The sequence below is a fragment of the Mus caroli genome, unplaced genomic scaffold (genome assembly GCF_978045245.1).
Source record: "Mus caroli unplaced genomic scaffold, Mus_caroli_1 scaffold_15, whole genome shotgun sequence".
Lineage (NCBI taxonomy): Eukaryota > Metazoa > Chordata > Mammalia > Rodentia > Muridae > Mus > Mus caroli.
The window spans coordinates 63,799,526-63,825,928 of record NW_028227270.1 but is presented as its reverse complement, the minus strand read 5'-3'; the positions used below and the strand labels follow the sequence as shown (position 1 = coordinate 63,825,928).

The following is a 26,403-nucleotide window of genomic DNA, read 5'->3' as shown; positions in this document are numbered from 1 at the left end:
GGCGGGGCGAGGCTACCTAGAGTCAAAGACTCTAGGGGTGGAGCTTTTATCAGTGGGCAGGGGGCGTGCGTGCGTCAGGGTCTACCTCTCAGTGAACCCCGAACTTAAACATAGCGTTTGGGGGCGGGGCAGAATTGACGGGGGCGGGGCATCTTTAAGAGGCAGCCACTTCCGGGGGCGAGGCTGGGGGGGCGGAGCGAGACTCCCGGGGGCGGGGATTCGAGAGGCTGAACACTAGCACACTGGGGCAAGGCTTCCTGGAGGGGTGTGGCGCGGGCGTGGCGCAGGCGGGGCCTGGCCTGTGATGCCCATTTAGTCTCTCACTGTCCGCGGCTTTAGGCGGCGCTGGAGCCCGCCCACCTGAGAAGGTAGCTGCTGGCGTTCGTCACGCAGAGTTCTGCGCTTGACCGGAGGGCCTGCCTGGGGCTGGCTGCCCTCAGGAGCGCGTTCGGAGGTAACGTTTGTGGCGCAGCACTAGGGAGCCGGCGGGGCGGGGCGAGCCGAACCGCAGGAACCCCCAGAGCTGCCTGGTCTTGGAGGCGGGAGCGAGACCGAGTCTGCTCGGAACCGAGCGTGCGGAGCCCAGCCATTCCCCCCAGGACCCCGGAGGCTTTTCAGCTCTCTCACCGTTTCGCCGCTGGTTCTGTGGAGCATCTTTCAGCTAGGGTCCGGTCGACCCCAAGCCCTGTTTCTCAGGACAGGATGTAAGATAAATTGCACCGAGCAGTTTTAGAGCGGTGCATTTTCACTGCCATCTGTATGCATTTTTACACTTGAAACTCTGCCCCGGGTTGGCGTCCTCATTCTGGTCCAGTCTGGTTGCTGGGATATGGGGCAGGCTGCTCGGTGCCCATCTAGGGATGGTCTAGGTCGAGTTCTGTTCGCCTCTCTGCCATCCTTGCCTCTCAAATGGTGTTTTCAATCCAAGTGCATTTTACAAACGAGTCTTCAGATGATGCACTTAAAAATGAGATCTATCTATTCAAAAAATTGAAGTTTACTTTGTAAGTAAATATATCTTAATACCACAGAGAAGCTTGAGCTATGCCAACTTATACAGCTAATAAACCAGTACACGTAATTATGAACTACTTAAAATTTCATGGTATCTCTTCATAGATATTAAGTAAAATGTGAATTTTTAGAGTGCTTTGCTGCCTGATATGTAGCCTTAGTATAGCTTCCAGTGTAACTTCTAGAGAGGTTTGTGATATTTCTACAAACTAGTTTTCATATGGGCAAAAAACCTGTTCTATTATTAATAACCTACTAATAAAATCACTTAATGTATATAACGACTTACAGATAACTAAGCATAAAATGATTATATGCCCTAATGATGGTTTTGTGGGTTTTTTCCAAGACTGGAAGTGAAGTCAGATGGGTGTCAGTGATTACCCCATGGCAGTGTCATTTCATTGGCTCAGCAGTAACTGTAACTTGGAAGCCACCTTCAGGTAAGAAAGCCTTGAAGTGATCCATTGCAGGGCAGTGGTGGTGCATGCATTTAATCCCAGCACTCGGGAGGCAGAGGCAGGCAGATTTCTGAGTTAGAGGCCAACCTGGTCTACAGAGTGAGTTCCAGGACAGCCAGGGCTACACAGAGAAACCCTATCTCAAAGAACCAAAAACAAACAAACAAACAAGAAGTGATCCATTTCCTTAACATGAAAAGAAATGATCAGGCTTTTTAAATAAATGCCCCCATATATTTAAGATAGAATTTTTATATAAACAGATCCAAAAAGAATTAAATGGGAATGCAATATGACCAAGTGGTGGTCCATATTCATAAATAATTTAATGTGATTCATATTATGTAAATAATGAACACATGGTCAAAAAGTACTTCCAAAGAATAAAATCAATTTATCTTACATTCTAAAAATACTGACAAGTAGTTTCAATGTGCTATATGAAGTTTGTAATTGAGAGGGTAGTTTAATGCTTTAATAATTTATGTAAGGAGAAAATTAACATGCATTTGGACTAAATTATTGGTATCAATATAACATCTTTAAGAGATTTACGTGCTTGTATTGGTACTTTGCCTGCATTTTTGTCTGTGTACTACGTGTGTGCCTGGTGCATGTGTGGGTGCTGGGAATGAAACCTGGGTCCTCTGTAAGAGCAGCAAGTGCTCCTAACCACTGAGCCATCTTTCAGCTCCTAATAACATGGATGATTAACTAAACTGGCAATGTAATGAGTTGAGTACATTGAGTAATTCTTGTTATAGACAACCAATTTAATACATAACACAGTCCCTGTGTAGAGACCTATAAGATAGTTATACAAAACCTGGCATTTGGATAAAGTCTTTAGTTGTCTATACTGCTTTTCTAGCAAGGTTTTATACCAGGGATAGCTTCTCTAGATTTAGTAAAATTTAAACTATTTGTAGTCTACTAAGTGAAACAGTTATAAACATACTGTATGGATGTCTTCTGTCTCTGAGTTTAGAATCCAGCCTCTGCTCCTTTACTATACATATACACACATACATATACACACACACATGCACATACATATATACACAGATACATATGCACACATACATACATATACATATATGAGCATATACACAGATACATATACACAGTCATACATACGCACACATATACACACATACAACACATACATACATACACATATGTACACACATACATATACTCACATATACACATATATACACAGATACATAAACACACACATATACATACATATACACACATATATACATACATACACATATATACACAGATATATATACACACATACACACAGATACATATACACATAGATATACACAGTCATACATATGCACACATGTACACACATACAACACATACATACATACACATATATACACACTACATATACTCACATACACACATATATACACAGATACATATACACACATACACACATATACATACACATATATATACACATATACACACATACATATATGAACACATACACATAGATATACACAGTCATACATATGCACACATATACACACATAGAACACATACACACACAAATATATATATATGTATATATATATATATATATACACACACACACAAACACACAGATGTACACACGCATATACACACACATACACATGTGCATAGCTGTAAAGAGTACATCTGTAGGCTGTGCTCTGAATTGTTGTCTTGCATTGCATGACAGGTTCTAAGTTACCCGTTACTGTTCAGTGACACAGAGATGCTCGCACTGACTCTTCCTTTGATGCTTGAGATGCAGGTTGGCAAGGGTTGTGTTTTCCACTGAACTTTCCAAGCACTAAAAGTGACTTTTGATATTTTTCAGCGATTTTATAGGTCAGTCCTGCTTCTGGGACCCAACTTTATGTTGTGGTTAAGAAATGTTTCACATCACTCAGACTGAACCACAAGACAGACGTACTTATGTTGTAGATAAATATTTCAGTAGCTTTGAAGGTATGTTCAGTTCTGACACTGCATTTGTATATATGTTCCTTGATTGATGGGCAAAGGGAGGGTTAAGTTGTGAATCAGAGTTAAGTTCTGAACTATTTTCACCTTTACGAAGCGTCTCAGATAATTGTATATTTAATATTTTTGTATATTTAATATTTGTATTCTTCCACAAATCAATGAGAAGATCAAAGACAAATATCTATCTATATCTATCTATCTATCTATCTATATATCTCGACATGTGTGGTCTTCAGAGTGTTAGATACTTTGTAGTATACCCAGTAGTTAATACCTGGAGAGGCTTTCTGGGGGAGAATAATGACCATTCTTACATTTTTTTATTAGTGACCACAGAGGCTCAGATATGTAAATACAACCACTCTGTCCCGGCTATGTTCATACTTCCCAGAATTCTTACGCCCAAGCTGTCACCTGAAATTCATCGCCAATCGTGTGGTTTTCTGTTAGAGTTGTGGCTTGGCTTATTAACTCTGCAGCATTTCTTGCACATGCGCTGTACACACCAAATGGTCTAATCCTCATGGCAGCTTTATGCGTGCTCTGATCCCTGCTTCACAGACGAGGAGCCAGGGTTAGAGTCACTTAGGGTTAGTCCATGGCGGGGCTGAGACTTTTCCCGACTTTCAGTGCTTATACTTGAGTTGTACTGTCTCCCAGATTTCCCGAGGGTTTAACAGAATTTCAGGGTGGTGTTTCCTTTGGAGGATGCAGTAAGGATCAGCATCTGACCATGGGGAAAACACAACACAGGGTATTTGCTACTTTGGATGCTTTCTCTTAGAGGTCGCCCCAGCCACATCTCCCCCTCACAAACAGCCATGTGCAGTTCTCCTTTGTTCTTTCATGAAGCTTGCTCAACTTCAGTCGGATCATTATCATTCGTTCAGCCACTGATCCCTGTTTTGAGGGCAGGCTTGCGCTTACCACCGTAGTAGCACAGAGTTGCACCAATCAATGCGTGAAATGTAAGATGACTGCTAGAATTGTGTCTATTGGGTTATTTTCCTTTCCCGGTTTTATTTTATACAATTAGAGTACAAATGCTTTGTAGGAAGGCGAAAAAAGAAACAAACAGACATTTTTCTGGTACTTACAGAATGAAGAGGAATAATTTCTCTGCCGTGAATAAGGTTGTCCAGTCGTCACCAGTAGTGAAACAGCCCAAACGTGGGCTCTGCTCTTCCCTCCGCCAGACCCATGCGCTCTCTGTCCTTCTGGACTGGGGGACTTTACCTCACCATGTCCTATTACAGGTCTTTCAGTACCTTCCTTTGATAGATCGAGCCCGAGCATCGTCCGTGTGCAGGAGATGGAATGAAGTATTCCACATCCCCGATCTTTGGAGGAAGTTTGAGTTTGAGCTGAACCAATCAGCAACTTCTTATTTCAAGTCCACTCATCCCGACCTCATTCAACAGATCATCAAAAAGCACGCTGCTCATCTTCAGTATGTCAGCTTTAAGGTACAGAGCAGCTTCCCTTGACACGTGGTTTCGTTGCCGTGTTTTCTGTGTTTGGATCCTGGCTTTCAAGCACTTGGTAAATCTCCAGGATTTGTATCCCACCTTGATCTCTTCTTTTTTTTTCTCTCTCTCTCTAGTTATTGCACAGACTGAAATAAAAAAGCTGTAATTGAATGACATAAAATCCAGTTTATCACTGGGCTGTTATTAATTCCCAGAAAATTAGAAAGGGCTGAAGGTATGAAGCACTACCGAGTTGTGTTGTCAGCTCTGTTTTTTCTTTTGTGAGCTCAGACATTTTATATCAAAATAATCGTTCATGCTGCTGAAAGGGATGAACAGAACTCGGTTGCTGAATCCCATGAAGTAATTGCATTTCCAGTAGTTCTGATAAAGTGCCTTCAGGATATTTAGATTTAAAATTGTCCTTGTAGGTTGATAGCAGTACTGAGTCGGCGGAAGCCGCCTGTGATATCCTTTCTCAGCTGGTAAACTGTTCTATCCAGACCTTGGGATTGATTTCAACAGCCAAACCAAGTTTCATGAATGTGCCCAAGGTAAGAGTGCTGTCGTCCTTGAGAGATATGCTAAACTTCTTTCTAAATGATGTTTGTGTCCACGTATGTGTAAGTGAACGTATGGGTACATGTATGTGACTGTCAGACAGCCCTGTGTGTCACACCCAGAAACCCTGTCACCCTCCTCTAAGACTTGACTTTCTCATTGGCTTGGAGTTAACTGATTAGGCTGCACTGGCTGTCCAGCTAGCCCCAGGGTCTGCCTCTCAGTTAACATGTGATACTGGAATAGCAATGAGGAAAGACGGAGTTGCTGAAAAATGACCAGCATTGTCTGATGCAGAGACCGCTGTCTCACTTAGGCCTCGCCTGTGTGTTACCAGTTCCTCTCCGACAGCTCACACTCTCTCCTCCTCCTGTCTTAGTTGCTCGTCCTGTGGCTGTGAGAAAATAACCTGTCAAAAGCAATGTAAGGGAGAAAGGGTCTATCCTGGGGGTCCAGAAGTATAGTCCATCACGGTCGGGAAGTCAGGGCAGCAGGAGCTCAAAGCATCTGTTCGCAAGGCGTCCATTTTCAGGCAGCAGAAGATGCTCCATGCTGCTGTTCAGTTTCCATCCCCCTCACAGTCCAGCAGTCCAGCCAGGGAACTGTGTTACCCATGGTCAGTGAGTCTTCTCGCCTCAGTTAACACAGTCAGGCAATTCCCGGGACAGCGAGATGGCTCAGTGGATAAGGACACTTCCCACCAAGCCGAAGAACCTGAGTTTGATTCCCAGAACCCATAAGATGGCAAGACCAGACAGAGAACCAGCTTCTGCAATTGGGACCTTTGACCTCCACATGTGGGCAAAAGCATGTGAACATGTGTAAACATACACAAATAAGTGAATAAGTAAATACATACATAATACATGTGTGTATACATATATACATACATGCATAGATGCATACATACATACATACATACATACAATGATCCCCAAAGGCTCCAAGGCAATTCTAGGTCCTGTCAGGTTGATAACACACGCTAACCACCACATGCAGGACATTTTATTGTCTTTCCATCATTCATTAGTGCTCAGTGCCATCTTAAATGATTAATTTAGCCCATTTATTGTCTTCTTCTCACACTCCAACTTTGAAGGATGAGAGTCTGTCCTTTTTTTTTTTTTAATCACCATAAACCCAGGTTAAAATAGTATTTGTTTTTATAAAAGCACTTCATTACGGAGGTAATGAAGTTGATAAAAACCAACCCATGGGAACCTCCTACAGTAGACAAGGATAACTACATCTTCTCTCCTATAAACTGGGTCATGGCTTTTATGGCCAGGCTTTCTGCCAGCCTGTTATCTTTTTAAGAGATATGCTGGAAAAAAAACTGGGTCATTTGGGGATTTAGAATTCTATAAGTAATCAGATGACAAGTTACCTGTGCTAACTAGGTACTTCCTTATTTATAAACCACAGCGTCAGGTTGGCCTGATGTCAGTGTCCCTCAAAATAAAACAGCTAATTCAGAGCTGATTAAAGAGGGGGAAAAGATCAACTTCATAGTTCTTGAAAGGCGTTATAGTTCTATAATAATTTAGGAGGTCTTTAGTCCTCTACTATGTGGAAAACCATTTTTAATTAGTGTGAGTCAACATATTTACACGTTTATAAACCAGCGTGTTGATCCTAACAGGGCTGGTAGAACCTTTAATACAGCCAAAATTGATTTTGTGGAAGGAAAAAGGACCTTGCCTTGGATTTTTTTTTCCACACTTTCTGATTTTGCCAGAAATAGCAAATCTGAAACTGGAATTCTGCCTATCTTGAGGGCAAATCATTAATAAGCTTTATTTTTCAATATCTTCAAAAACATGTAACTAGTTTCATTTACATTGTTTAAATCTGCTAGAAAAAAAACCATAAAAAAACATTCATTCTTTGGACAAATATTTATTGACTACTATGTGCCAGACACTGTCGTAGGTCTGAAAATACGGAAGTGAGTGAGAGAGGGGAAATGTATTTCTCCTGGCAAGGGGTCAGAAAAGCCCAGAGAAGAAGTCGTCTGGGTTTTGAGACCTCTGCAGCTCTGCCTCAGCTCCTCAGCTCCTTTGGTGCCGTGGGAAGGCCAGCACCGACAGTGCAGAAAGGGAAGCACATGGCTGAGTGCCGTGCAGACTTGGTCTGTGAGCATTAAAGTCTGTGCCATGCAGTTCTTATGGCATGCAGTATAATGCTTCAGATTATTTACAACCCTTTCAAAATGTAAAAAAAGAAAAGAAAAAATCAACAAACAAACAAATAAATCAAAAAACCAACCTTATCCTTCACTTATGAAACAGAGAAGCAGACTGTTCACTGGGCTTGTCTGGTGGTCCTTAATTAGCTAATTCCCATTCTAGAAAATAAGTGAAGACTCTCAACACTGGACATCACAGTCATACTGTTGACATAGCTGCAGCATCCTTTACAAGGTACTTGGGACTCTTCCTTCCTTAGCATCCCATTTCCTGTTGTGCTCTGGAACTTTTTGATATAGGAATATGATATGCACATTAAGATATCCACACCACAAACAAATTAGTTCCCTCCCACCAGGAGTCGAGGTTAATTTTTGCATATATAATAGACAAATAGGTTTAAAAATGGAAATCACAGATGAGAGGCCTTTGTCAGAGTTCAACACCACTAGCATTCCTCTGACATTCGGTAAGTATGTTCACTTGAACCACTCTCACTCAACATTATGTATGAAGCCTTGGCTAGAGCGCTAAAATAAGAGAAATGAATAAAAGGGAGGCAGATAGGAAAGAAAGAACAAGAGGAATAAGTAAAATAAAGGTAGGATAGGAAAAATACAAATTATTCCTACTTGCGGACAGAAGAATCTTCTATCCTTAAAAGATCCCAGAGAGTCCAGAGAACTCTCAAACTTCAGCAAAGAAACAAGATATAAAATCACCACATAAAAGCTGCAGCCTTTCTGTCTATTAGTAGTGAAACTGTCAAGAAAGAAGAAATCATGAAAAAAATAATACCATCTATAATACCCCCCAAAAGGCCCTGAAAACTCAGAGTTAAACTTAACCAGGGAACAAGGCAGTGAAAGACCTCTTCAATGAAAATCTTAAGACAGTGAAAAAAGCAATTTAAGAAGATACCAGAAGATGGGAAACCTCATGACAGAATTAATAGTGTAAGAAGTAGCTACCATAGCCAGAGTGATTTACAGATTCAACAGGGTCTCCATCAAAATTGCATTGACATTCACAGAAACAGAAATAATTCTGTGATTCATATGGAAGCTCAAAGAAACCCTCATTGCCAAGACAGTTATCGTCAGAAAGAGTGATGAAATTGCAGACATTGCTTGGAGCTATCATAAAGCAGACAGGTAAGTCAGTGTTGCCGAACAGAAGACCTGAAACTGAGCTCAGATGGCTACAGCCAGCTGGTTTGCTATGAATGTCAAATACACACACTGGGAAAATACAGCAGAGCCTCATCAGCAAATGTTGGTCAGAAAACCAGACCTCCACAGGTAGAAGAATGGAACGAGATTCCTGTCTCTTACCCTGTACAGAAATCATAAGGATAGATTGTAAGACTTAGAGCCGAGCTCAAATATCTACATCCACCTAATCCCCTACAGAAGGCAAGAACATGCATCAAAGAGGCACCAGAGCATCCAGTTATGCTCGGCGGTGAAGTACCTCAGGTATAGTCTAAGGCACCTACAGAGCATGCATGCATAGCCATGTTTACTGACCTACTGTTAACAGTAGCTAGGAAGCAGAACCAGGCTAGTTGTCCATCAATGGACGGATGAATGAAGGGCGTACGCGTACGTGAACTATATATATGGTAGAATATTTTTTGTCTGGAAGGCTTGTGAAATCATGCTATTTGCAGGAAGATATATGGAAGTGGAGGCCATTATGTTAACAAAACAGACCAGACTCAGGAAAACAAATATGACATGTTTTACCTCATATGAAGACTCTGACTCTCCTCCCCCTCCCCTCCCTCTCCCCTCCCCCTTCCCCTCCCCCTTCCCTCCCATTCCCCTCCTCCCTCCCCCTCTCTGTGTGTGTATGCTTGAGATCATGGAAATAGGAGGGACCCATGAAAGAGAGGGAAGGGGAGAGAGAGGCAAATGGAAGAACATACAGGACAAGAGAGCAGGAGCGGTGTTTGAAGGGATCAGGGCCTCAGAGACAGGTAAGTTGGGAGGGTAGGGAATGGCAGACAGAAGGGCATGACCAAGAACAAAGTATACAGATATATGTGCACAAAATTGCCATAGCGAAACCCGCTCTCTGCTCAACTTGAAATCTTATATAAAAAGGTGATAAAAGTGTCTTCTACTGGCTAGTGATACCATGACAACCTAATAAAGTCATCGTTTTTACTGAGTATTTTAGCATTTAGCAAACTGTTTTTTAAAGCCACTGGATCGAAACTAAATTTTAAATATTTTCATAACCTTTTCCCCTTATTGCCACACAAGTCTCACTTTGTGTCGGCGCTTACGGTCGTGTTTGTCAACTCAAAGTCGTTATCGTCGATTAAAATTGAGGACACGCCAGTGGACGACCCTTCCCTGAAGATTCTTGTGGCCAACAACAGTGACACCTTGCGACTCCTCAAAATGAGTAGCTGTCCTCACGTGTCATCTGATGGTAGGCTGTATTTTTTTTAATATCAATTGATTGAGAGCTTTTGTTATAGTAATAGTAGATTGCTTATTGAAAAGCACATGCCTTTGGGATGTAATTTATTTATCTTACTCAAAAGCAATCTTAATCTTCAAATCAGAAGCAAGGTGCATCTTCAGAAAGCGTTTTTCCCTTCCACATGTGTTAATCTTTTCTAAATTAGTGACCTCTATTCGACACTTTCCCGCACTCATATCGTATATTATCTTCTTTTGATCCTCCCCTGCCCGAGTCCCTTCTTCTTCCCAGCCAGCTTCCCTTCTAATTCATTTCCTCTCCATTTTTTTTTCTTACCCACTGAGTTCAATGGGATTACTTTCATGAGCGTGGGTTGAGACTATTTATTGGTGGATGGGCAGTTTACCAGTGGCAATACCACTGAAGAAATTCTCCTTCCCCCAGCCTCAGTCAACAAAAAGAGATGCTCAGGAAGGGGTGGGACCCATGATGATATGTTGATGGGTAACCTTAGCTGCTGTGAGCTCCAGACTGCAAAAAAAGTCATGTCCAGAGGACAGCATTCTCAGAATATTTCCCTATCCCCTGTCTTTTTTTTTTTTTTTTTTTTTTTTTTTTTGGTTTTCCGAGACAGGGTTTCTCTGTATAGCCCTGGATGTCCTGGAACTCACTCTGTAGACCAGGCTGGCCTCAAACAGAAATCTGCCTGCCTCGGCCTCCTGAGTGCTGGGATTAAAGTCGTGTGCCACCATGCCCAGCTCTTGCATTCTTTCCACCTGCCTCTCCTTCAGTCTTTCCTTAGTCTTTAGATACTCCATTTAGGGTTGAACACTCTAAAGTCACTTATATGCTCAACTCCTTTACCAGCTAAAGTCTCTGTAGTAACTGCTGTCTACTACAAAATGGGGTTTCTCTGATCAGGGCTACCCAGCACTAACCCATGAGTGTGTAAGATAAATATTTAGATGTCAGTTTGATGGGCATAGCAAGCCTGTTCAGCAGAATGACAGTAGACACCTCCATGCCAGATCCCTACCAACCACTGGCTTTTAAACAGGTTACAGCACCAAGCGTCCATTCTTTTCTGTGGAGGAGGCCTCAAATTTGATTAAAAAGTGGTTGGTTATTTCCATAAGGGTCATGCCACTATGGTATCAGCGGGCACTTTTTGCCTAGTGGAGGCTGCAGCACACAGGATTCATAGCTGGGTAAGACTGGTGACCCCCACCCAGCACCTCAAGCCTTTATAGCACGGGGAAGCTTTATGAAAGTCACCCGATATTGCATCTCTGTTTCAGCGTGGTTTGTCTGCATCCTGCCGCCAGAGCACGTGCTCCAACCTCCGGTGTCTCCTTCGCTTTCTCTCTCGAATGTTTTGAAGGTTTCATTGATGATGTCTTTGCTTCCCTGGTTTGGTTCATTCCAGGGTGTGCATGGGGCAGGGCAATTGTGAACGTGTTGTGAACGTGATTTCTTCCTCAGCACGTTGGTTACTGGTATGTAGGAAAGGGGATTGACTTCTGTTTGTTCGCTTTGTACCCTGCCACTTTCTGTCGCCGTTCATCAGCTCTGGAGGTTTCTGGTAGAGTTGTGTGGAGAAGCATGCCATCTGCTGGGACTTTCCCTCCATCCCTGTTGTCTTGATCGGGGAATCTATCTGTGGCTGTGAGGAAAAGCAGTGACCAGAAACTTGGAGAAGAAAGGGTTTCCTTTATCTTCCAGCTTGGAGTCCGTATCCAGAGACATCATGGCAGGAACTCAAGGCAGGAACCTGGAGACAGGAAAGGATACAGAGGTCACAGAGGAGCAAGGAATGCTGGTTAATGGCTGGCTTCCTGTGGCCTGCTCAGTCTACATTTTATACACTCCACGACTACCTACCCAGCATGGCTCCACCCACCATAGGCTTGGCATTCCAACATAAATCACTAATTAAGAAGATTTACCTCAGGCATACTCACAGGTCTGTCTGCTGGGGGTATTTTCTCAGTTGAGATTACCTCTCCCCACATGACTCCTGTTTGAGTCAAATTGCCATGAAACTTCTAGCATGCTCATTTATATTCCTTTTATTTGCATCTCTTTCTAATGTTGTATGGTTTCTATTCCGACAGCAAGAGAGGAGAAAGTGAGCAGCCTTGCTCTGTTCCTTGTGTTAGTCAGAACGACTTGGGGCTTTCCCGTTCCTATACAGTCAGCTATAGGTTCATCATATGTAGCCTTCATTCTGTTGAGATACATTTCTTTGGTTGCCAGTTTCTTCAAGACTTTTATCATGAAGTGTAGCTCTTATTTGCTACTTGGTGGGTTCTATCTTCCCCTCCTTTTATCCCCAACCCCCCCCCCATTTTTACCTCCTAATAGTAAATAAGAGAGAAAGAAAGAGGAGAGATCCTTGAATCTACTTTTTTCTTCTATTGTTTCTTATTTGAGCAACACTACTAACAAACTACAACCAACCCCCCTTTTCCAAAGACCAACAATGGTCCTGCCTCTCGGGATCCTCGTATTTATACACCCCCTGAAAAAGTTCCCAGAATTCCAGACATCATACAATTGCAGAAACTATCAGCAGCTGGCAAAAACCACACTTCTGCTAGAGCACGAGGCAAATCACATTCAGCTGCTTCAGACTGTCTGAAGGGGTCCCTCATGTCCCCATGCCTGGTTCTTGTCACTGCAATGGAGGATTGGGGCATTTTGTCAAAACCCCTTTCCAACTTGTTTGAGACAGGGCATCTTGCTTGCCACGGTGTACACCAGGGCAGATGGCCCAGGGGCTTCTGGGAAATTCCTCATCTCCGCGGTCCATCTAGGAGTCCGAGAATGGCAGACACAGGGCCAGATCCAACCTCACACAGTCTGGGTCCTCTTGGCAGCACAGCGAGCTCGTTAGCCCCTGAGGTTTGCAGGTATTTGGTTGAGAATTTTGGCATCTGTGTTCATCAGGAAGGTGGGTCTGTAGTTTCTTTTCTCTTTTCTAGTTAAGTTTAACACTTCAAAGGAGTGGGTCTTCTCACATAGACACGTGGCTATTATTCTTCATGCCTGTTTGCCTGCCTCCTCCCTTGGCCCCCTCCCTCCACCTCCCACCCCTCTGCTTTCATGTCACCGGTACCCCACCTCTCTCTCCTGTTTTCCCCACATCTTTCTTCCCTTTCCTAGCCCCCTCTCATGCTCCATAGATTTTTTTTTCTTCAGCTGACCGAAGCTAAGGTCATCTGGGAAACGGGAACTTCAGTTGAGAAAACACCTGTGGGCTGGAGAGATGGTTCAGCAGTTAAGAGCACTGACTGCTTTTCCAGAGATCCTGAGTTCAGTTCCCCCAGCAACCACAAGGTGGCTCACAACCATCTGTAATGGGATCCGATGCCTTCTTCTGATGTGTCTGAAGATAGTTATGGTGTATTCATATACATAAAATAAATAAATCTGAGACAGACAGAGAGAGAGAGAGAGAGAGAAACACCTCCATCATATTGGCCCAAAGACAAGTCTGTGGGTCATTCCTTGATTAATAGTTGATGTGGTTCTACTGCGGTGGCACCACCTCAGGGTGGGTATCCCTGGGTGGAAAAGCAGACTGAGTGAGTCAGGGAAGCCAGCTGGTAAGCAGCATCCTCTGGGTCCCTGCTGTGTCTTCCCTAAAGATGGACTGTTATCTAGAAGGAAACTGGGACACCTTTAGGACATGTGCGCTCTCTCTCTCTCTGTCTCTCTCTCTCTGTCTCTCTCTCTCTCTGTCTCTCTGTATCTGTCTCTGTCTCTCTCTGTCTCTCTGTCTTTCTCTCTGTGAGTTTATAAACTTTGAGTGTGTTAGAAAGTGAAGTGTGAAACGTATCTTTCTGAGTCTGTCTGATTATGTGTAACATGATTTCTGGGTTGATTCACTTTGTTGAGTATATCACAATGTCATTCTCCCTTATGACTTAGTAAAAGTCACTGTGTGTGTGTGTGTGTGTTCCTCAGTTTCTTTACCCATCCATCTTTGATGGACACCTAGGCTGTTTCTCTGTCTTGGCTGATACGAGTGGTGTGTCAGTCCACATGGTTGCCCAAGTCTCTGGTATGCTGAGTTGGCCTTTTGGGTGGAGTGGCACCTCTTTGTATCCTCCCTTCCACAGCAGTGTATAAGGGTTTGGGGAAAACTTAAATTAACCTACACACAGAAAATGATATATTTTAGCAACCATTTTCTCAAACATCATTACTTATCCCTTGCGTAGTAAAATAATAGAAAATTTAAATTTACAAAGTCTGTTTTAGAATCAGTGTGATTCTTTGTGCATAAGGGTTTCCCCCAACTTCCCACAGGGATCCTCTGTGTGGCGGACCACTGTCAGGGCCTCCGAGAGCTGGCCCTGAATTACTACATTCTGAGCGACGAACTTCTCCTTGCGCTCTCCAGCGAGACTCACGTGAACCTCGAACATCTCCGGATAGATGTTGTGAGTGAAAACCCGGGGCAGATCAAGTTCCACTCTATTAAGAAACGCAGCTGGGACGCACTGATCAAACACTCCCCGGGAGTGAACGTCGTCATGTACTTCTTCTTGTACGAAGAAGAGTTTGAGGCATTCTTCAAAGAGGAAACCCCTGTCACTCACCTTTATTTCGGACGTTCAGTAAGCAGAGCCATCCTGGGCCGGATCGGTCTTAACTGCCCGAGGCTGATCGAGTTAGTGGTGTGTGCCAATGGCCTTCAGCCCCTGGACAGTGAACTCATCCGTATTGCCAAGCATTGTAAAAATCTAACCTCCTTGGGCCTCAGTGAGTGTGAAGTCAGCTGCAGTGCGTTCGTAGAGTTTGTGAGACTCTGTGGCAGAAGGCTCACCCAGCTTTCTATCATGGAGGAAGTTCTGGTCCCTGATGACAGGTACACCCCAGATGAAGTCCACACTGAAGTCTCTAAGCACCTGGGAAGAGTGTGGTTCCCGGATGTGATGCCTATCTGGTAACCAGCTACCAAAGATGATGAATTTTCTGTTAGTAGGGTTAGCTGTCGTCCGTGTACACAAATGTAAATTTTGAGAGGAGCTACTCAAGTAATTTAGGTTAAATATTTGCTGTTTGCAAGTTATCTTAATTGGTTGCTGCAGAATCATTTGAAAACAATATAACAAATTTGAACAGAGATCTTTGTCAGTAGGACACAGATACTGTGTGTATTAGATGTTTAATAGGGTAGACTTCAGATGTCTAAGATGTGCATAGACTTCTCAACCTTTGCAAGCCTATTTTAGCTTACTAAGTAAATTTACATTAAACTTATAGCTAATATATAATTATTATGTACAGTATTAGATCCCTTTAAATGACATATTTTTATGTTATAGCCTTATTATTTTAATTTTATCTGGTTCATTTGGGTACCGATACATGTTTTACAAAATACTTTTGAAAATCAAGGTACCATTATAGAGGAATACTTACAAAATATTTAGCATCTTGTGATTCGTTGGTAAGCATCTTTGAATTCTAAAGTACTTAAATTTCATTTTTATATTAACTTGGAGGGCAGTTGACATTATGTTAAAATTCAGTAATATTCATTTCATGAAGATACAGCAAGATACTGGTTCTTACTGAAGTACACAGTATGGATAAAGAGGTAAGTTTTGTGGGGTGTGTTTGGGAATCAGTGATTACTGGCCTGCTGCTGTTGATCTGGGGCTACACCTTGTCCCTCGCACAGGTGGCCTGTCATTTAATTAGTAACACTGGTAGCATCCGTCACCAGCTTGTCTTCAGAATGAAGATTAGTCTTAACAGTTGCCTAGGCACTTGGCTTCGTTGCCAGCCACTGTGCCTACCCTTTGCCCACCTCCCACCTTCTCTGTTCCTCAACTGCCCTCTCTCTGAGCTTCCTCAGATCTTTCCCCTGAGACACTTGCTACTGGATGTCATCCTTGAGGTCTTCCCAGCTCCCGGGTCAGACCCTTCGTTCACATCCCAAGTTATTTGTTCTCCTTTGTAGCACGCACTGCTGTGCTGTGTCTGATCTGTTTGTCTCATTAGGGCCTATTTATTTCATTGTACTGTAAACTCTGCTGGTCCAAGATCACTGTTATTTTTTTGTGTGTACAGTTACTATTAGAAGTCAGCTTTCACCGAAAAGAAATGTTCATTATTTTCCAGTTTTGAGTATTTTTCATCATAAAAATGTGAGTATCCTCACCTACTAAGCACTCGGGATTTATTGTAGTTTGTAAATAGTTTGGAAAGCGGTTTGTCCTCACTCATACTCACTCGTGTGAGCTCTGTGAGCAGGCATCTCCCGTGCATGTGAGTGTTCCTCATTCTTAGAACTGTGTGTAGCAATAGTGAAGTACTGGGTAAGAATAACAATCAAACCTTTCTCAAAGACAGAGTTCCCACCACTGCACATCAGAGTTCTCACATATACCGTAAGATCCCAGAAAGACATGCCATAGTTTAAAGCTTGAAACAGCACCACAGGCTTAAGAGAGATGGCTTAACTGCAAGGGAGCTGTGGTCAGGGCAAAGTGAATACTGAATGGATAGGCCTGTGGCCTCACTGGACAATGCTGTGCACACCTGCACAGAAAGGTGACCCAGTGCCATTGGTGCTTGCCCTAGAGGCTGAGGCAGCAGAGCAGGGGTTAGAGAAGAGCCACCAAGAAGTGGTTCTCCCTACAGCCTGGTAGCACCAGAAAAGGCCTCTCCGAGAAGGTGAGCTGTTCTGCTCTAAGTAATTTTCAGTGGCCTCCCATGGGAACCTCATGATGAATCACGGAGAAGAACACAGAGCGATCTGAGTTTTGTAATTCATGTCCATTCCCACAGTTGGTTACCTCCTGGGTTTGTGGAAGGAAGGACAGAGCATTTTAAAGACAGCTGAGAAGAACACTGGAAAACACAGTGTTAACTGCCTGTCTCGGGGAAGCACAGCCTTGTTCTTTGGAAGCCTGGGTACTGCTGTACCTGGGAGCGGAGCGGAGGCTCTCACCAGATGAGCAACCATAAGCTTTAGTCTTAGAGGGCACAGTAGGCCTATTTACATGCCTGCTTGTGTTAAAGATATTTGTGTTTGTTGAGAAATTCTGGGAACTTCCCGGTAGTTTTGTGGGCAAATGCAAGTGGAGAGTCTGTACATCAGACTGAAGAAAACAAACGCAGGATCCTCCCCCCCTTTTCTTCCTGTGGCCCTTGCATGATACGGGGAGATGAGTCAGGAGGGTGAGGGCATCTGCATTGCTGTTGTGCCCCTGCGTGTGATAAACTTCCTCCTGACAGAAGTCATCCTGTGGACCTAACCTCTTGAATTAGCGACTCACCTTGCTGTTCCATTAAATTCATTTTCTACAACTAACTAAAAGCATTTTCAAAATAAAATCTTTTTACTCATATTAACTTACAGCTATCAAACCCAGATGGCACCACATGTGTGTTATAGTAACTTTTATAAAGAAAAGCAAGTTACATTGTACTTTCTCTTTTGAACTTGGTATCTGAACCCGAGAACCACTCTGACATGGTGCACTAGAGGGCGCTGTGTTCTAGGGCTTCCTAAGACAGATGGTCTTTGTCCAGACTTAGAATTTCTTTTCTTTTCTTTTCTTTTCTTTTCTTTTCTTTTCTTTTCTTTTCTTTTCTTTTCTTTTCTTTTCTTTTCTTTTCTTTTCTTTTCTTCTCTTCTCTTCTCTTCTCTTCTCTTCTCTTCTCTTCTCTTTCTTTCTTTCTTTCTTATCACAGTCCTTCCTTCCTTTTGTTTTGTTTTTTCTTTTTATTAGATATTTTCTTTATTTACATTTCAAATGTTATCCCCTTTCCTCATTTCCCCTCTGAAAACCCCCCTATCCTATCCTCCCTCCCCCCTCCCCCTGCCCACTAACCCACCCACACCTACTTCCCTGTCCTGGCATTCCTCTACACTGCAGCATCAAGCTTTCACAAGACCAAGGGCCTCTCCTCTCACTGATGTCGCACAAGGCCATCCTCTGCTACATATGGGGATGAAGCCTTGAGTCCCTCCTTGTGTACTCTTTGATTGGTGGTTTAGTCCCTGGGAGCTCCACTTATTCTGAAGGCTGTGTAATTTTTGGCTCTGTAGTTATGGCTTGGTCTTTAAAATCTATCTCTGTTAAAGGGCACTTGGAGTATCCCTGGTTTCACCTTGACAAATAGTGTTTTCATGACCATTATTGTACATAGGAAAAAAAATGGAGTCATTTCTCCAGTAATAAAAGTCTATTGATTGTCTTTCCTTTACCATATCTACAAGTTAGGATGGAGCCATTGTATATTTGAAAAGGACTTAAGCGGAGTTTCATGAGGGAGATTTCTAGATGATTGCTCCAGAGTAGTCATGTCTTACTGACCAACTTGAAGTCAGAGTTCATCTCTTCCTTTGCACATTTATATGTTTTGTCTTCTCTTCGGTGCTTCCTATCAGCACCACTAAGAAAGAATGATATAGAATAGATCGTTGGGTAATGGTATAAATGGTGGTATATGGAAGGATGTTTTGGTGTGCATATGGTGTCACTGGACGAGGCCACCTGACTCAGCTCATGTGACACATTAGTTAAGGGTAGTTTCTTTTCCATCCTGACACTCCTGCATGCACGCAGCCTCACTGCGATCCCGAATATGCCTCTTTAGGGAAGATGCCTCCATTCACTTACTAGGAACCTGTTACTCTTGCGGAGCAGGAAAGCGTGTGGATAGCAAGGCCAGCCAACCTTATCCCTGTGACGGTCCTCCAGCTAGCCTGACAAGGTAAGAACATTGGTGAGAATACATCACCCTAGCTAAGAACGGCCTCCAGTTTTGTCAGCTTGTATTTATTACGTGTGCTGTTTGAGGCCTTGTGAGCAACTCTTGTGTCATAAAAGGCCCTTTAGGCTCTTTCTTGCGTTCAGGCAGAGAAGTGGCTGGTTCAGAGATCTCAGAAACATGGGACAAGTGGGAGGTCATTCGTTTATTTCAGTCACCAGAACCTAAAAATCGAAAATGTCAAACGCCCTGGCCCTGAGGTGGCAGGCCGAGCAGAGCCCACCCGTCAGAGCGGCGATGCCTTGGAATCAGGGCTGTGAGTGTTTACACAGATTTGTGTTTCTGTCAGAATGCACGTTTCTTCGGGAGCAGGGCATGTCCCAGTTTCTGAGATGGCTTTGAATTTAGAAGATCTGGCCTTTGTCTCTGCTTACAGGTACGCCGTGGGGTCACTGGAGTCGCAGTTTTCAACGTGTACATGCGACTGGATGCCTGGGTAAACTTTCTGCAGGGGCAGCAAGGTGCCCAGCTTCTCCCCCTTTTTGATAGAACCTTTATACTTAATTGGCTTAATGTAGAAAATTTTGACACAGAAACCTAAAAGAAAAAGGAAGAGATTATTTGGGCTTCTGTAGCCTTGCGTCAGAAATTTAAAACATGGGGCTGGGAATAAGTTCATTGGTATAGCACTTGCCTTGTAGGCCTGGGAATCTGGATTTTATCCCTATAACCAGTGAAGACATTGAGAGTTGTAGTATGTGCCTGCAATCTCTGCCCTGGGGAGGTAGAGGAAGATGTCTTCCTGCTGATGCACTTTCCAGCCAGCCTGCCTAGCCTACTGGCCGAATGTTGGGCCAATAAGATACCTTGTTCCAAACAGCCACTTTGGGAAATGGTATAGACAGTATCTCCTACAGCTGAAAATACACACTAGGTATGACAGCACACTGCTGAGTTCTGAGCATGCTGGCTACAGTGGAATCTGGAACCAGAGAAGCAGCCACAGGCAGGTGGGATGCCCTGGGACCATTTGAAGATGAACCCCAATACATGGATGCATTGATCAGCTGACCCAGTAGGCCCCTAGTCTGACTGCAGGGAGTTATTTCAGCTCATGGGTAATTTAACTGAGAACAGCCCCTGTAGATTCATATATTTGAATGTCTGGTCTCCAGTTGGAACCGTCTGGGAAGAGTTAGGAGGCCTTGTCAGAAGAGGCATGTCCCAGGGAGTGGGCTTTTGGAAATTTCATAAGTCTGCTCTATTTCCAGTTAGCTCTCTCTCTGCCTTGTGATTGTTGTCTCAGTGTGTGTGTGTGTGTGTGTGTGTGTGTGTGTGTGTGATTGGCTTGAAGCTCACCCATTATGCTAGGCTGGTTGGTCAGCAAGTCCCAGGGGTCCTCTGCCTGGACCTCTCCAGTGCTGGGGTTAAAGGGCATACTACCATGTTGGGTTTTAGATGTGGGTTAAGGAGGTGCCACCCGGTTCTTGTGCTTGAGGGACACAGATTTTACAGAGCAGGCTCTCTCCCCAGCCTCATCTTGTATTTACATCTATGTCACTTCTGTGGCGGTATGATGGTTAATCTTGGCTGTCCGTCTGACTGGAGTTAGAACCATTAGAAGACAGTCAAAAGGATTTCCACAGAGGTTTAACCAAGGAGAAAAGGCTCTTCCTAATATGAGCGGCACTATGGGCACAGGGCTCAGACTATATAAAGGAGAAGGAGGAGGAGCCTGGGGAGTACCAGAATTAATCTCTGCTTCCCAACTGCAGATCCAATGCGAGCAGTTGCACCATGCTCCCACTGGACTGTCCTTTCTGCCTGACAAGCTGTATTTTTTTTTGTCACAGTAAAGGGAGGGGGGCGGCGTTCCAAGGGACAACTCATCACCAAGCCTTTGAGGGACCCCAAGCCTTTGAAGAGCTATTTCCTGACTGTTTTCTGTTGCTTAAATGTCAGCAGAAATTGGTGTCATTAAACTGTGTTTCTTTCTAGCCAAAGCCAAGGTCAAGGTGACTAAGAGATAACAAAGTAATCAGATTCATCCAAACCTGACAGATCCTGTGACCCTAGAAAGGAATAGATGGGTGGCCTCCTAAAGCCTTCCAGGTTATCCTCATCTACTCATAGACACATGCACAAAATTAAGTCAATAAATGTCAAGAATTGAAGGAAAAGAAAACCAAGGTAGACGGCACCTGAGGAAAAACAGGCAGGGTTGTCCTGTGGCCTCCATATGCACTCGTGTGCATGCACATACATGCATGTCCTCTTGCACACAGGAACTTACACACACACACACACACACACACACACACAGTGCAAGAGGGACTGGCCATGCACAGCCCAGTGATAGAGCTAGTGTGCACACTACTCTGGCCGCTGACCTTAGCACCACCACAGGCACCAGAACACGCCTAGCAACTTTTTTCCTAAAACTGGAAGTTACTATAGTGTCCATCTAAAGATGGAAATGGAGTCCGTATAACACAAGAATGAACGTGGGCCTTTGGGGATTTTACGCTCAGCTCATTAGCCCACGTCCATGATCAGGAATCTCTCCCCTTCTTAATAAGCTGTATTATTCATTGTAAAATCAAAAAGAATGAACACGGATGTAAGAACACAGGGCAGGGTAAATTTCTCAACTGTGATAGGTAATTCAAGGAACCTCATAGGAAATAGGGCAGACTGCTTCATTCTACCGATCTTCCCAGACAGGCAGACTAACGTGCTGGGGGTTAGTGACTGCCCCTGCCAGCACAGGGGGTGTCTGGGAGGCTGGTCCTCTTCTGTCTTGTTGCCCAAATGTTAACATAAGCTCATGGAATTCCACTCTTGCACAATGGACAGTTTTGTTCACATATTGGATCTCAATAGAATTCAAATGAACAAAAGCCAGTGCAGACCCTGGGGGCCAGCCTTACCAAACAGAGGCATTCAGAAATAGTTTGCATTCAACTGCTGCAGAAGTTAGTGAATTGTGGGATTCTGGTCAATGGAGGTGTGTGTCTGTTGTGGATATCAGTTCTGCCCAGACAGTCTTCTAAGCAAAAGTACCTGGGCCACAGAAGGGGACAGCCAGGTCGGCTGTGGAGGTCGGTGATCTTTTTACATAGACAGGCTTTGGGGAAATATGAGGCACCTTCTGTTTTGTGCTTGGGTTGTCCTGTATGTTCTAGATCTTACTATCTTGGAAGGAACATGAAACTTCTGCGTTTGGAGCCTGTGTTAAATAACTAAGCCTCCGCACCTGGACCGTGTCCCGGATTGATACTCTTACCTCGTCCAGACAGTCGAACGCCATCATTGATGGCATTTTTGTTTCTATACGGTTTCTCCTGGCCCACTATCTTCCCAGTGAATGGTGCATACACCACAGATCCATCCGAGCACAGGACGTCCACACCTGGGTGATGCCTTTGGGTTCTAGAATATAAATAAATGCCATCAGAGGGGGTGTCCCAGGAAAAGGCATTGCCAGGATTATGTTCTTGGTGCACAACTCCCAGCCTTGGGCATCAAAGCTTGAAGCAGCCAGAAGATATTGCAGTGCCCGGGATATTTTACTCTGTTTAGCCCAGTTTTAGTCTCTCTGTCCACATGCACTAATGATCATATTATAAAGATGGAATTATTTAAAAATCATATTTGATTTACAATAAGCCTTAGATAATAAGAACAACAGCAACAATAATGTTTAAGGATTATAATAATATTATCATTATTATGTGGTATTTGGAAAACAACGTGTACAAATATATTTTTTGAATCTTGACTCCTTCGAGGCCTTTTAGTTTTCATTGTTGGGAATCAAACCCAGGGCCTGATGGGTACTAGGCCAGTGCTGTACCACTGAGCCTAGTACCACTTCCTCTCAAAACCAATGTAAAAAGCTACTGTTTTAGGGAACCCTAATGTATAGCAAATATCATGTGTTTTCCAAGTGTTTTTTTTTCCTCATAGCAAAAGGACTTATAAACTTCCTTTCAGGCTTGTCACATCGCAACAACAACAATAATAATAACTACAACAACAGTAACATCAACAATAACAACATCAACATCAATAACAATATCAGTGATGACAACAACATCAACAATATAATAACATCAACAATAACAACATCAACAATAATAACACAACATCAACAACAATAATACAAAAACATCAATAACAACAGTAACATCAACAATAACAACATCAACATCAATAACAATATCAATGACAACATCAACAATAACAACATCAACAATAACAACAACACAACATCAAAACAATAACAACACATCAACAACAATACAAAAACATCAATAACAACAATAACATCAACAACAATAACAATAATGCAACATCAACAATAATATCAATAACAACAACATCCACAACAATAAGAACATCAATACCAACAGCATCAATAACAACAAGAACAATAACAACTAACAACAATAACAACAACATTGCTTTGATTCCTTTCCCTTCTTTCTGGCTCTGTCTCCAGTGCAGACCCCATCCTTGAAGCAGAATTTTGGAAGTTGCTACAAATATAGTCATAGCTGCACACAGCATGGCTTCCGGCCTGTCAGAGGGAGGTTACCGTGGGCCCTCTAGGAAACACAGGACTCAGACAATTTGAGAAGAGAGGAACCAACCATGTGGTAGCTGTTTGTGGTCGCTCATACCTTTGAGCAGAATACTGTCCACAGCCATAGCTGTCACACGTCCGGATCTCGTTGGAAGATTTGCTGGCACATATGTTAGCCCATGGTCCTGCTAGGGCTGTAGAGGAGAAATGTGAGTCGTGGGCAGCCTGTGTCTCTTCTGTATGTCTCTCCAGGACACTGGGGTCTAATCCCACCTCCTTTGGTTAGTTTTTTTCCTATGGATTGCTGATTCAGATATAAAACAAAATCCCCTGGCTATATAATTCTGTGGGATATAAAATCCTTATTTATAAGCAGGAGCCTCCATTATATCACTGCTTGAAATTGTTCATGAATACAAGGTATATAGTGTGCTTTTCAATGTTCCTTTGTTTGCTACCAGACCTGTGGACAGCTATGGTTAAGCGAAAGAAAGGAGCTCAGCTTAAAAAACAGACAAACCTTAGGAAGCTGTGCAGGAACTTCAAATGTTTTACAATCAGGTCTAAGAGTGGCATCCAAGCAAATGTTCGACTCACAAACGAGCCATACTCTGAGCGTGCCCACTTCACGCAGCGTGAACTAAATCTCATTTTCACAAACATAGAAGTCGATATTTGAGATGGGATCAAAAGTGACGAACCACAGTTAGCCTGAAGTGAGACTCAGAGGATGCTGGGACAGGAGCAGAGATGATTGTGTGAAGGTTCCGAAGAGTAAACACGGTCAGAGGCGCTGTCTCTCTCATTATATGCCGTGCAAACTTTTAAGTGCAGCTTACCCTTTACTATCTTAAGTAATGTTAGTCATATTGAATCCCTGAGTCCCAGAATTAGTAGTCACAGGGGTACAGTTAGCAGTTTTAGCCTCTCACTTTGAAGCAAAAGCAAGAGCCTGCTGATTTAATGATTGGTTTCCTTTAAAGCCATTTTACTCTTCACTAATATATATGCTGTGAAGATAAGCTACAGAATATGGCTATTAAGTATCTTCAGTACTGTAACTTCGAATGTGAGTCTTAAAGCCTTCTAATGTGGAGCTGAGCTTCAAATGAATGCTATGATCAGGTTATAGCCGTGCAGAACCAGCATTGTCCTGGCATCTGAGGAATCTCGCGGGCAGCTTTGTCTTGCCTGCTGGGAGCACCAAGGGGACTTTGCCTTCATCCCAAGCCAGCCTTTGCATCAGGAACTTCCCACATCTAAGTCTCACTTGAGACTTTCTTCATCTTCTAGGGTTTTTTGGTGAGGAGAGGTGGGGCTGGGGGAGGTGTTAGTGATTAAGTTCCAGGCCAGGACTGAAGGCTTGTCTGGAAGTGTCCCTGCTCTGAGTTTACATTGCCTGACTGAAGAATCAGAGCATCAGGAAGAGGTGTCAGAGAAATCCACCTGCTCCATCCGCTACACCATCCCCGCCTACTCCACCTTTACTTGTTAATACCAAATTTCATGTTGCATTCTGCTATGACTGACTTTTAAGTCTATGCCTGAAATCAGGGGTAAATTGGGTACATAATTCCTAAGTTAGCCAGGATTCTCATGTTGTCCGTGTTGGACTTACCAGAGGAAATCAAAGCAGCTGAAATGAGGATTGTTGTGGGAAACATCTGGATTTTGCTTCTTGTTTCTTCCTCTAGTTAGACCTGCTCCATGCACACAGGGTCACCCCCGGACTGAGTGAATCTTCTCTGGTAATTTATGTTTCTCCGAGATCTAGTAAGAGACACAGAAAGCAAGATGAGTCGGGTTAAACTGTAACATTCCGTGGAGAGCTGTCTGATCGCACGGAGACCTCGGCCGGCCAAAGCCTTTGATCTGGAGAAGCAGCCAACACTATCAGAAATACTGACTAAATATTAACAGGAATGATAAAGCTGGATGCAGATTGATGCCTTTTGGTTGGGGCTGGAGGGTGAATGGTGGTATAGTTGTTACCATCTGCTGGAGGCCTTTTCCTGTGGATCCTGCATGTTTCAGGAAAGAGCTGACTAGTAACACTGGAGAACTCTCACCAAGAGCAGCATTCATCTTAGGTGGGGTGGGTTTTCAATCATCCAATTAGATTTCATCTATGTAAGATTTATAGATAACACTGCCAGTTCGATAAATTATGCTTGTTTCTTTTGAGCATGTGCTTTTAAATGCTTATAATGGTGGATATTAACACCCAAGGAATCTACCGGTAGATGAAATTATAGTCGAACTATGAAATAGGCCATTCAGTGGAGTATAAGAGCTTAAATAAAAACTATATATATTAATAAAGTTAGATCCTAAATAGACTATTGAATGAAAAGCACTTCTAAAATTATGTATCATATACTATATTGTTTCTTTAAATCTTCCAAACAAAAAATGTTGCCCTTCATGAATGTTGCCTGTGTAATAATGATACAAACACACATGGCACAGGCTGGAGAGGAGTGAACTGTGTGGACAGTCATGGCGACCTAAGCTCTAAAATATTCTGTTTCTGGAAAAAAAAAAAAAGTCACTGACAACTCCACAAAACAATTTGTCAATTATTGGAGACATGGATGCAACATTCTCTAATTCCCTCTGTACTTTTTATTTATAATTACATTTTCTGATTCAGAATTTTCATATATAAACTACCAGTTCCTCCTTACCCTTAACATCGGATGAGGACTAGGCTTTTCCATGAAGCCCCTTCCCTTGCATACCTAGTCAGTAGCTGTAGGAAACTTGTGTTGTAACACTTCCACATCTGCAGCCACACCCTATCCTGTGTCTTCCTGGACACTTCCCCAGCCCTTGGTTTTGGCTCAGCTCCGTGGCTTTGACCAAGTGAGTCAGAGCTAACGGTATGTCCTTGCAGCCTGGCCTGGTCTTTGTCACTGCACTCTGCTTCCGGT

At 43.2% G+C, this 26,403-nt stretch overlaps 2 protein-coding genes across 3 annotated transcripts; one reads left to right on the top strand and one right to left on the bottom strand.

Annotated features, from left to right (window-relative positions):
* The first annotated feature begins 293 nt into the window (after positions 1 to 293).
* Positions 294 to 17,685, top strand: Fbxl21p (F-box and leucine rich repeat protein 21). 2 transcript variants are annotated; one of them, XM_021180770.3, is made up of 7 exons: positions 294 to 454; positions 1,364 to 1,457; positions 3,340 to 3,470; positions 4,588 to 4,954; positions 5,389 to 5,511; positions 9,978 to 10,149; positions 14,458 to 17,685. In XM_021180770.3, the coding sequence occupies exons 4-7, from the start codon at positions 4,589 to 4,591 to the stop codon at positions 15,099 to 15,101; spliced, it is 1,305 nt and encodes a 434-aa protein (XP_021036429.1). In that variant the 5' UTR covers positions 294 to 454; positions 1,364 to 1,457; positions 3,340 to 3,470; position 4,588; the 3' UTR covers positions 15,102 to 17,685. The 2 variants fall into 2 exon arrangements, with proteins under 2 accessions (XP_021036429.1, XP_021036428.1); XM_021180769.3 differs by lacking the exon at positions 3,340 to 3,470.
* Positions 17,686 to 19,068: 1,383 nt separating this feature from the next.
* Positions 19,069 to 25,346, bottom strand: Lect2 (leukocyte cell derived chemotaxin 2). Its single transcript, XM_021180507.2, has 4 exons — positions 25,089 to 25,346; positions 23,568 to 23,664; positions 22,169 to 22,314; positions 19,069 to 19,479 (listed from the first exon to the last, which is right to left on the bottom strand). Exons 1-4 carry the CDS (start codon positions 25,132 to 25,134, stop codon positions 19,313 to 19,315), a joined length of 456 nt encoding a protein of 151 aa, XP_021036166.1. The 5' UTR covers positions 25,135 to 25,346; the 3' UTR covers positions 19,069 to 19,312.
* Positions 25,347 to 26,403: the final 1,057 nt, after the last annotated feature.

Coding starts and splice junctions, on each gene's coding strand:
- Fbxl21p (XM_021180769.3), top strand. CDS start 1,381: ATGGGTGTCAGTGATTACCCCATGGCAGTGTCATTTCATTGGCTCAGC. Junction 1,458..4,587: donor AACTTGGAAGCCACCTTCAG/GTAAGAAAGCCT, acceptor TGGTACTTACAG/AATGAAGAGGAATAATTTCT. Junction 5,512..9,977: donor GTTTCATGAATGTGCCCAAG/GTAAGAGTGCTG, acceptor TTGCCACACAAG/TCTCACTTTGTGTCGGCGCT.
- Lect2 (XM_021180507.2), bottom strand. CDS start 25,134: ATGTTTCCCACAACAATCCTCATTTCAGCTGCTTTGATTTCCTCTG. Junction 22,315..23,567: donor GGACAGTATTCTGCTCAAAG/GTATGAGCGACC, acceptor TTTATATTCTAG/AACCCAAAGGCATCACCCAG. Junction 19,480..22,168: donor CGTTCGACTGTCTGGACGAG/GTAAGAGTATCA, acceptor TTTTTCTTTTAG/GTTTCTGTGTCAAAATTTTC.